General features: G+C 35.2%; 1 protein-coding gene across 2 annotated transcripts in view; it reads left to right on the top strand.

Annotated features, from left to right (window-relative positions):
- Positions 1 to 12355, top strand: part of GABRA2 (gamma-aminobutyric acid type A receptor subunit alpha2) — a 124333-nt gene that overhangs the window by 100370 nt on the left and 11608 nt on the right. For both annotated transcript variants that reach the window (XM_047719213.1, XM_047719212.1), the window contains exon 9: positions 10907 to 11109. In XM_047719213.1, the coding sequence (XP_047575169.1) occupies positions 10907 to 11109 (203 nt within the window). The remainder of the gene's footprint in view (positions 1 to 10906; positions 11110 to 12355) is intronic.

Raw genomic sequence — 12355 nt, 5'->3', positions numbered from 1 at the left:
AAATAATTTGGCCAAACTTCATAGGTAATAGTTTTGCCAAACATATAATCAAGCCAGTTTTGGGGGGGGGGAGGGAGAAGATTAGGTAAGCTGACTGAATAAATCAGGTAAAAAAAGATTAAATATTTGGTTGATTTCTTCAGTTTTTCTAGTTTTCATGAGTTGTTTTAAAATGATGTAGATACAACAGTATTATAGCAATACTCCCATATTATAATTCATTTTGATTCATTTTTATATGCTTTTAAAGCTCCCTTTTTTTTTAAGATTTTTTTTTTTTTTTTATTTGACAGACAGATCACGAGTAAGCAGAGAGGTGGGCAGAGAGAGAGAGGAGGAGGAGGTAGGCTCCCTGCTGAGCAGAGATCCCGATGCGGGACTCGATCACAGGACCCTGAGATCATGACCTGAGCCGAAGGCAGAGGATTTAACCACTGAGCCACCCAGGCGCCCCTAAAGCTCCCTTTCTGAGATTCAGCTAGCAGGAACACAGTGGACTGTTAGAGCACCTGTGTTTCAAATTTAATTATGCTGGTCAAATTCAGAGATCTGTGAATTTGTTTTGTTGACTATCAGTCATTTGCTGACATTAGTTCCAGAAGGTTGCCTATATCATATTGATTGTGAAATATTCCCCAGTTTTTCTGATGATCTGTCCAACTCCACTACCCAGAACACAACTAGAAAGAAATTCAGAAGTAGGAAAAATAGACATTTGACTAATAAAAAAAAATCTTGTTATAAAAAATCTTGTATTAACATTGAGGCACTGGGCTTCGGGTTTCAGCACTGACATATGAAGAGCTTGCAAGTTGTCACTTCCATCCTTGCCACAAGAGACAGCTGAACAAACTGAAAGTTAAAGACTTTTACTGCATTTGTAAGAGAATCGAGGTGACAGGCAAACTGCCATCCCAAATTGTGAAGAGGCAGGCACATTCAGAGAGACATAGCTAAGATTTTTTTTTTTTTTTTTTTTTTTTAACCCTGGAAGAGGTGCTGCTTAAAGCATCACGTACGGGTAGCGGCACTTAAATGCTCATTCTCTTGAATTGCTGGAGACGGGAGTATGGACATCTTCCATGAAACTCTTATCTTCTGTCTTCCCACCTTACAGGCTTCTTTCAATTCCACTTAAATGCCATGTTTCCTCATGTCCCTGGTTTCCTGTGCATGTTCTTTCCCCGGTCAAGTATTATACTCCCTTGCCTTGTGACCGTTTTAACTTTTCCCCTTATTTCCTTAGAGAAGCCTAACTCAGATTCGCAGGCTAAGTAGATCGCGGGATTACAGTTCATCATAGACCTTGCCCTGTTGTGATATTAGGTTTCTTTGCACTCTTTTAAAAAAATATATTTTTATCTTTTTTGGTTTTGCTCACATTGCACTCATAGTTCTACCATATACGGCACAAAATGAGGACAAAATGCCTATGTAGGAATTAGGAGGAATTCCATTAGAAGAGAAGGAATAAATTCCTTACAGTTATCCTAATAAGTGAATGCTTATCAATTACAGTTTACTGGAGAGTAGTTCAGTAAATATTTATTAGTTCATTTAAACACTATTTTTTTTTTAAAGATTTTATTTATTTATTTGACAGACAGAGATCACAAGTAGTCAGAGAGGCAGGCAGAGAGAGAGAGAGGAGGATGCAGGCTCCCTGCAGAGCAGAGAGCCCGATGTGGGGCTCGATCCCAGGACCCCGGGATCATGACCTGAGCCGAAGGCAGAGGCTTTAACCCACTGAGCCACCCAGGCGCCCCCATTTAAACACTATTTAATGACCTCTTACTTTCGACTGAGCACCCTTTACCACTGCGTGAGAAGACAAACAAGTCTCTACTCCATATAGTTTGCTGAGGGATATAGTCATGTAAACCAACATAAATTCAAGGAAGACAATTTGATAGAAGTATGTTTAAGACCAGGTCACAGATGCCTTTGGGTTGTGAAATCCTGCAGAAGGATAAAACCGCGCTGTATACTGTAGCCTTAGAAGGGTTCAGGAATCTTTGCTATTTTGTTCATTGCTGTGTTCTGTGTGCCCATAAAATATTTCGCATTTAGTAGGCACTTAGTAATTTACTCAGGGAAGAAACAGGCATTAGCTAAGTCAAAAAAGAGGGATGACTAAGAAGGAAAAGATCCTCAGTAGAGGAAACAGTATGTTGCCTAGACTGGCAAATTACCCAAACAAAGAAAATATTCACGTCAACTGCAACTTCAACTTCCAGTATGCAAATGGTTTTAGATCATAGGGGCCTTTCACTGAGAAAAGAACATGAGGAAGGAAAGGATTGAGTAGAGGGATATGAGTTTTTAATTTATTATATCCAGAATACATTCAAGCAAGCAAAAAGAAAAAAAATATATAATCCTTCACAGTATTGTACACACTAAAAGTACCCTTTCAAACACCTTCTTCTAGATTATAATTGATAGTTTCTAAATTTTCACAAATTTCAAATTAGTGGAGTTTGACTTAATTAGGTTTTATGACAAGATACGTCATCTAGGTTCTAATTTCTATCTGTAACCTGAAGTTTCAACGTTTTTATCATTCAGATGTAGCACAGTTATGAGTTAAAATTGCAACCTTAAAAATAAAATAAAATTGTAACCTTTCATAGTGTATTCATACTAGATATGTAAGTGTTAAATCTAGCACTTGTCTTATCAGAATGTCTGTTTTTTCTGCCACTTCTAGCAGTAACCAGCAGGTGGTATCAAACAATTTTACATTTGTGTTCTATGGCAGTTTTGTGCTTGTTTGGTTTCCGAAACTTCTTCCTAACTTCCACCCGACACCCCAACAGCAAACACTCACACACAAGCATTCAATGGGGATAAAGGTCTAAAGGAAGATTGCATTCCACTTCATTTTATTTCTCTGGCGTACATCTGTCTTGACTTTGCTTCCAGGGTAATATTTTTTTGCACATGCACTGAGGAATCTTTTTACAATAGAGACACTGCTTTACATGTAGTAACTCATTTGGTCACTATGTGAACACTATAGGAAAACATTATTCCTTTTTTTTTTTAAGATTTTATTTATTTATTGTAGGAGAAGCAGGGGGAGCACAGATGCATGCATGAGCAGGGGGAGGGTCAGAGGGAGAGGGAGAGAGAATCCCAAGCCTGATGCAGAACTCAGTCTCATGACCCCGAGATCAAGACCTGAGCCAAAATCATGAGACGGATGGTTAACCAAATGAGCCACCCAGGCGCCCCCAGAAAACACTATTCCTAGTCCTCATTTCACCAAGGAGGATACTGTGGAACAAAGGGGCTAGGGAATGTCCCCAAGAGTACAAGATTAAGATTTAGGCATCTGACCATGAGCTCACAGGTCAGTCTCTGTGCTGCAGACACTTTCCCTGATTTGATTTTATTCTGTCAGAGCATATTTGCACCCAACACTTGGCATTCCTTCACTTTGACACAATTTGCTTGGCTACAATGAGTTGAGACATTGGCACCTACACCTTGAAGTAAGAAATATTAACATAGAATAAAACCAGAGTATCAAAGAGCTCTATATGCAATATTGTCTCTGTACGGGGGATGGTCGCATATTCCGCATATATGCATGGCATTTTAATGCTGAAAGTACTTTAAGATCTTGTCTTCTATTTTACTGAAAAAGAAACTGAAGCCTCCCCGGGAAGCATTGCTTTATGGCAGTCACACACAGAAGATAAGGAGATAGTCTGTTAAAGAAATGTGGGACTATTCACTTTTGGAGACCCTAGTAGGTATAGAAAAATGCCCATTGTTGGGAGGGGACAGGCATGTGGAAGGTCTGTGAGCTTTCCAGGTAAATGCACCTCTTTATGTAATGCCCAGTTCTATTGTAATGTGTTGGGAACAGGCAAAGCTGAACTAGCAGGCAGAAAAGCTGATGTATGAGAATCACATCCTTTCAGTGGAAAGAAAAAAAGGGAAAGGAAGAAAAGAGGTAGAAATGTACAGTCAATGTTAACAATTTTATTCTCAAATTTATAAAATCAGATGAAAGAAAATAAAATTTAGTTATGGGGAAGATTTGAATATGGTGAAAATTTGCCTCATAGTAGATAGATTCATATTAAAATTGATATAATGTTTTATTGGTTTGAATGACTAGACCCAGATCTAATTTTAAACCAGCAGTGTAGATTAGAAGCATAATTAAATTTGTCATTGCCTAATTTAAACTTGCACTTTTTGATAGATTTTCTTTAAATTAGCATTAATGTATCCATCAATCATTCCCAGAAATTCACACTTGAATTGCAAATGTTAAATGTAGTCAAGTATCCCTTGTTTAAATTAAAAATTTTGTATTTTTTTTTCTTATCACAAAAGGAAAGCAAGTTCACTACGGGAAAAAAAAGAAAAAATGGATTCTTTCAATGTTAATTGTCCCAAAGATACCAATACTACCATCTTAGATTGTATCCTTACATGTTTTTCTGGTAAAATACCAAAGAAATAATAAAAAATCAGGTATAAGTCCATTTTATATTTCATCTATTCATGTCACAAAATACCTTCTCCCCATGGTGATAACTGGAGTCTCATTTGTTATTTTATTTTTTGTTTACTAAGCTCATGCAGGTATATCTCTAATGATACACAAATCTAAATGCATATATTTTCATGAAAACTGAATCATGAAATGTTTTAAGCAAAATGTATTACAGATATATTTGCAGTCAACGAATAGCCCTGCTTTACTCTTTGTAATATTGTGGTATTTACTAGTGTAGGTAATCAACAATTTATTAAACTATTTCCCAATTAATGAATATGCCAGTGTTTCCCACTTTTTTACTTTTACAGGTGTGTTCATGTAAAGAACCTTGTGTGTCATTTATCACTATGTATTTTCCTGCTGTCATTTCAGTAAGATAGATTTGTAATAATAGCAGTAATGATGACAACAAAAACAAGAAGAATTAAAATAGCTAACATTTATTGAGTACTTATAGTGTGCCAGGCTTTGTGCCAAATGCATGGTTAACCTTCACAACACACTTCTGAAGAAGGTGTTTCTTGTCAGTTTATAATTCTGTTTTGTAGTTGAGAAACTTGCTCAGAGTCACCTTAAATAGCAAGTAGGGGAGCCAGGATCCAAAACCAGGCAATCCAACTGCAAGCTCATTTGAGGACATAGCAGTGCTGTTAATCAGTATCTTATACCACTCTGCCCCATCTAGAAGAATTGCCGGGGCTTAGGATAGATACCCACAAAAATGGTGGAGTAAGACATTCCAACTAAAAGTCTCTTGGTAATCGAGGGAGGAAAGTGGAGTTCCTTCAGGAAGTATTGTCTTCACTTTAGGGTGTCTTCCTTTAAGACATTCGCAAAAAGCTTGTCTTTGTATATTACCTGACTCAGAATTCCCTAGTGCAAAAGTTGCTACCAGGGAGATGCCACTAAAAGAATTTATAGGGAAATGTTTTTGTTACTTCTGCCTTTGCTCCTGTAAAAGCAAACACAACCCTTAGCAAGAAGAAGGGAATTAATATAAATTTGAATAGAGATCAGTGAAATAGAGAATAGAAATCATATTAGAGAAAATCAACACACTACCATGAAGATCAACAAAACTGAACAAGACTTCAGCTAGACTGACCAAGAAAAAAAGTGAGAAAACTCAAAAGTTTAAATTTAGGAAGAAGGAACATTACTACTGACCTTATGGAAGTAAAAGAGATTCTAAGGGAATCTGTGAACAATTGTTTACCCCCCAAATGAAATAACCTAGAATGGACTAATTCCTAGAAAAAACAAATTATCAAAAATAGATTGAGCAAATCTATAGCAAGTAAAGCTATGAAATGAGCAACAATAAAAAATCAATAGAAGTCCAAGGCCAGATTGTCTTGCTGGTGAATTTTACCAAAACATTGAAAAAAGAATTAATGCCATTCTTTCTCAAACTCTGAAAATATAAATGAGGGACCTTCTTGACTCATTCTGTAGCACCATTTACCAAGAAAACCAAAAACAGACCAAGAAATAACAAGTAAAAACAAAACAGAGCAACAGCAAAAACCAACTCTACATATCAATATTCCTTAGATATATAGAATGTCTTCAACAAAATACTAGCAAACTAAAACCAGCCACATATAAAAAGGATTATGTATGATGACCAAATAGGATTTATCCTAGGAATGAAAGTTTGGTTCAACATACAAAAATCAATCAATGTAAACAACGAATTTATGGGGTATGGAAAAAACACACAATCATCTCAAAACCCTAAAAAACAAAACACAGTATGCTTTCATGATTAAAAAAACCCCAACAAATTGTCATGAGAAAAGAACTTTCTCAACCTGATACACGTGGATGGAAGAAAAAAAGCTAACATCATACTTACAGGTGAAGATTAAAAGCTGCTGTGCTGACATCAGGAACAAGATAGGGATGTTTGCCTTCATCAGTTCTACTCAACCTCATATTGCCTGTTCTAGCCAGTGCAGTTAGGCAAGAAAAACAAATAAAAGGCATTCAGTTTGGAAAGGAACAAGTAAAACTCTATTTATAGATGACATGATTTTATATATATAAATCTCCTAGTAAACCACATAAAAGCTATTAGAGCTAATACATTCAGCAAAGTTGCAGGGTACAAGGCCAGCACAAAAAGTCAGTTGTAGTTCTCTACACTAGCATTAAACAATCTGAAAAAAAAATTAAGACTATATTTCCATTTACATTAACATCCACATTAAATACCTATAAATAAATCTAAATTTACAGGTGAAAGGTTTGTATACTTATACATTGAAAATTATAAAATGTTGCTAAAAGATATAAAAGAAGCTCTAAATAGATTACATATATATAATATATATGTTGTGCATATATGTATATATACTACATATATTTGTGTATATATATATATAATTATAAAGGCTACATAGGTATTCTATTTTCAGGAATTGGAAGACCTAATATAGTTAAGACGGCAATCCTGCCCAAAACAGTAGCTTAAATGCAGTGCATATCAAAATTCCAGCAATCTTTTTTGCAGCAATTAGCAAGTTTATTATAAAACCACATGTAAATACAAGGGACCCTGAATAACCAAAACAGTCTTGAAAAAGACTAAGAAATTTGGAGGATTCAAGCTTCCCAATTTCAACACTTACTCTAAAGCTACAATCATTGAACATTTGAAACTTGGATAAGGATCAATGTTCGGAGTAATGGAATAGAACTCAAAGTGCAGAAACAAGCCCATATATCTATGGTCTTTCTTTCTTTCTTTCTTTCTTTCTTTCTTTCTTTCTTTCTTTCTTTCTTTCTTTCTTCCTTCCTTCCTTCCTTCCTTCCTTCCTTCCTTCCTTCCTTCCTTCCTTTTTCTTTCTTTCTTTCTTTCTTTCTTTCTTTTGAGAGTCATAGTTTTTTTATTTTTTTTCTGCCCTAGGCTTACCCTGGAGAATTTTTTTTTTTTTTTAAAGATTTTATTTATTTGTCAGAGAGAGAGGGAGAGAGAGCGAGCACAGCCAGACAGAATGGCAGGCAGAGGCAGAGGGAGAAGCAGGCTCCTGCTGAGCAAGGAGCCCGATGTGGGACTCGATCCCAGGACGCTGGGATCGTGACCTGAGCCGAAGGCAGCTGCTTAACCAACTGAGCCACCCAGGCATCCCGAGAATTTTTTTTTTTTATGTATTTTTAAAATTTCTTTTCAGTGTTCCAGAATTTGTTTATGCACCACACCCAGTGCTCCATGCAATATGTGCCCTTCATAATACCCACCATCAGCTCCCCCAACCTCCCACCCCCCACCCTTCCAAAACCCTCAGATTGTTTTTCACAGTCCACAGTCTCTCATGGTTCATCTCCCCCTCCAATTTCTCCCAACTCCCTTCTCCTCTCCATCTCCCCATGTCCTCTATGTCATTCCTTATGCTCCACAAATAAGCAAAACCATATGATAATTGACTCTCTCTGCTTGACTTATTTCACTCAGCATAATACCTTCCAGTCCTGTCCATGTTGATACAAAAAGTTGGGTATTCATCCTTTCTGATGGAGGCATAACACTCCATAGTATATATGGACCACATCTTCCTTAACCATTCGTCAGTTGAAGGGCATCTTGGTTCTTTCCACAGTTTGGTGACTGTGGCCAATGCTGCTATGAACATTGGATGCAGTTGGCCCTTCTTTTCACTACATCTGTATCTTTGGGGTAAATATGCAGTAGTGCAATAGTAAGAGTATGCTTCTTGGTTTGCTTCTCTCTTTTTTTCCCCTAAGCTAGTTTTCTTTCTTAAATTCCACATATGAGTGAAATCACATGGTATTTCTTTTTCTCTGACTGATTCATTTCATTTAACATAATAATGCTCTATATCTCCACCTTTTTGTTGCAAATGGTAAGACTTCATTATTTTTTATTGCTGAATAATATTTCTGTGTGTGTGTGTGTGTGTGTGTGTGTATACAACTTCTTTCCTATACATCCATCAGTTGATGGACACTTGAGCTGTTTCCATAATTTGGCTATTATAGATATTGCTGCTGTATACATCAGTGTGTATGTATCCCTTTGAATTAGTGTTTTTTTATTCTTTGGGTTAATACCTAGTAGTGCAATTCCTGGATCAAAGGGTAGTTCTATTTTTAACTTTTTGAGGAATCTCCATACTGTTTTTCACAGTGGTTGCACCAGTTTGCATTCCCAACAACAGTGTGAGAGGGTTCCTCCTCCTCCACATCCTTGTCAATACCTGATAATTTCCTATGTTGTTGATTTTAGCCATTCTGACAGGTGTGAGGTGATATCTCATTATAGTTTTGATTTGTATTTCCATGATGATCAGTGATGTTGAGCATCTTTTTGTGTGTCTGGTTGCCATCTGTATGTCTTATTTGGAAAAATATCTGTGTCTTCTGCCCATTTTTTAATTGTATTATTCATTTTTGGGTTATTGAGTTAATAAGTTCTTTATATATTTTTGGATATTGACTCTTTATCAGATATGTTGTTTGCAAATAATTTATCCCACCTCATAGGTTGCCTTTTAGTTTTGTTCATTGTTTCCTTCACTGTGGAGAAGTTTTTATTTTGATGAAGTCCCAATAGTTTATTTTTGATTTGGTTTCCCTTGCCTCAGGAGACATATGTAATAAGAAGTCAATGTGGTGTGGTCTGTTGATTTCAACAACAATCCTAATGCCATTCAATAGGGAAGGAAAAGTCTTTTCAACAAATAACACTGACACAACTGGTTATCCACATGTGAACGAATGAATTTGGACATCTACCTCACACCTTACATAAAAATTACTCCAAAATGGACCAAGACCTAAATATCAGAACTAAAAGTATAAAACTCATAGAAGAAAATGTAGGCTTACATCTTTATGACTTTGGATTAGGCAACAGTCTTAGATATGACATCAATCTGTAATCCCTATTCAGACAGGATGTCTGTTATCCCACATTCTCCTCAATACTACCATAGTATAAATCTTTTAAAGTTTGCTAACATTTTGCTGACTATATGGTTTTAGAAAGGTATGTCATTATCTCTTTGTTTGTATTTCCTTAACTGCTAATGAAGTTAGGTGTATTTCTATATATTGATTTGTAATTTGCATTCTCTATTATGGGTGTATGTGTGTGTGTGCGTGAGCACGTGGGCACTCATATAGGGGTTGAAGGAGGATATGATTTCGGTTGTGGGTGTATGTGGTTGTATCTATCATGTCTTCTATTTAATTATTCTACTGTACCGAATTCTCAAAAGAAAACATCCTCACAATCTAAAACCTTTCACTTTGATGCATGAAAAGGCAATGTGTTTTGTAGATGTGTTTTTTAATATTGACTTAGCAGCAGGTGAGCTTAATTTATTTTTCTGTCTTTTATTGCTACTACTACCATCATATTCCTATATGCATTCACTCATGATTAAATAGAATTATTTGCTGTTTTGAATTACTAACTATTGTAGATGAGAAGAAAAAGCTGCTTTATTTATCCTAAGGGAAAGCAAAAAATACAATACAATAAAACTTTAATATATGAATGAACATTTCTTTAACTTTTTAAGTCTTTTAATTTAATGTAACCCCTATGTACATGATTAAACCTCTGATAAAACAGGTAATTGCAGACATTTTGACAGCTGATATTGCAACTTACCTCATGAGTTATTGCTTTCTTTTTACTTAATTACTGCGACTTCCCTGACTACTGGCAGAAAAGCTTTACAATGAAAGGGACTAAATTACTTTTTAAACCAACAGAGGCATAAAATATTCCCTAAAAGTAGTGATTTGCATTTTTATAAAGTTTGAAGTTTAGTTGCTTGTTTTATTTTCTATAGATTCTAAGCTTCATTATGAAAGAAATTATGTCCTCACAATGCTAAGTGATCCAGAATTAATTTCATATTTAGGTAGCTATACTTGGAATAAAGAACTTCTTAATCATAGTTCCATTGTGATCACTGGTGTGGATGATTGGTCCATTGCTGAGCATGATTTAAATAAATGATGAACAAATTCACGTGAGGTTTTGGGTAAGATTTTTTAAAAAATAATATTAATGTGCAATGGCACAATTTAAAGTAACTGCTTTCCTCATAGGAAATCCTACTTTCAAAATCAGCCGTATTTTTAACCTTAACAATGCTAAAAAAGAAAAAAAGGAGAGTCATACAAACAAAAATGAAAGCAAGACATTTCAGAGTTACTACTTCAAGAATTAAAATAGCCATTTGTGATAATTAACTTTGCACTGTTCTTCCAGCTTTTGTTGTTGTTGTTTGTTTGTTTGTTTGTTTAGTGGATAGAACTGGCAGCAAAAGTAACTTTGAGAAAAAGAATACTTTCAATTCTGTCTTGCTAGTATCCATTCCTGTTTTTGTTCCTGTCTTTCCACAGGAGTAACAACTGTTCTAACAATGACAACTCTAAGCATCAGTGCTCGGAATTCCCTCCCCAAAGTGGCCTATGCAACTGCCATGGACTGGTTTATCGCTGTTTGTTATGCATTTGTGTTCTCTGCCCTAATTGAATTTGCAACTGTTAACTACTTCACCAAAAGAGGATGGGCTTGGGATGGGAAGAGTGTAGTAAATGACAAGGTAAGTGAGAACTTCCTTCTCACCACGATTAAGAGAATCTCCTACCAGATTTAGCTTGTAACAGATATGTTCCTAAAAACGGACATGAAGAATATGTGAATGTAAATTATCTGTATCTTTATATCTATGTCATAGATATAGATATATATAAATCATACAGATTTCTTTTAAAGTATGCTCTTGCCTGAAATTCTTTAGGAGTGCCTGTGTATTACTTCTGTTCAAACTCCCCAGCATCTGTTGAGCTCTGACTGTGTGTAAGGCATTGGGCTAAGTTTTTGGCATATGCTCTATCATGTAATCTTTAAATTTTATGATTAAGGTCTCTTTTTAACTCTCAGTTTTCTAATGAAGAAGCTGAGACTTGGTGAAGTTATTTACTTGCCCAAGTTCACACAACTGGTTAATAAGTATATTTAAATGCAGATCTATTTGACCATTAAATTAGTACTCTTAAATACCATACTGCTTTGGCATTAATTTTACCTGTTATAGAATTTCAGACCCTATCAGTGGGTTGAGTTACTCTTCACCTATCCCCCATCTCTGTTGCTTGGATATAAAATTTCAAGCAACATTATTCTCCTAGAATGTTATATGGAATAAGTATAACTAGTTGTGAAATGCCTAGAAATTTTAAGTTGCTCACATAGTCTATGAGAGTTATTTGTTTTGAAGATTAATTTCTTTAGGAATTATTGGTGTCCATTTTTAGATTGCAAGTACTGAAGCTAGTGGGAGTTTTGACCATTAATATAATAGCTGTTCCATTTATTTTTATAGTTTATTATTCATCTGCATTAAGAGGAAGCTCTGGATATATCACAATGAGATACATAAAGTTTTCTTAATAGTTCAGTTCTACTTGGAGGGCTTCTTTTTAATAATATATCTATTAAAATACTTCTTCCATTAAATTTGGAATAACATACCTGATGATCTTACTTCTTTATCAGTTATTTAAATATTTTTTTCTTATTTGTAAGACCATATTTCAGTTTAAGCATAAAAATGGTTGATGTTATCATTTAAAAGTCTCACTCTTTTTTTTTTTAATTTTATAAACTGTGTCAGTTTTAATAAGTGCTGGTTTATTTCATTTTATAAGTGATGTTTTGCATACTGACAGCCACTGAATGAATGTTAAAGGGAATCTGATTAATTTTCTATGCTTAACTTCAAGGCTATTTCAGAATTTCCATTACATTCTATTGTTGATTTATGTTTTCATTTTCCATATAATGTA

This window comes from Lutra lutra, chromosome 2 (genome assembly GCF_902655055.1).
Source record: "Lutra lutra chromosome 2, mLutLut1.2, whole genome shotgun sequence".
NCBI lineage: Eukaryota > Metazoa > Chordata > Mammalia > Carnivora > Mustelidae > Lutra > Lutra lutra.
The sequence above is the reverse complement of the archived record's forward strand: the minus strand, read 5'-3'. Positions and strand labels throughout refer to the sequence as shown.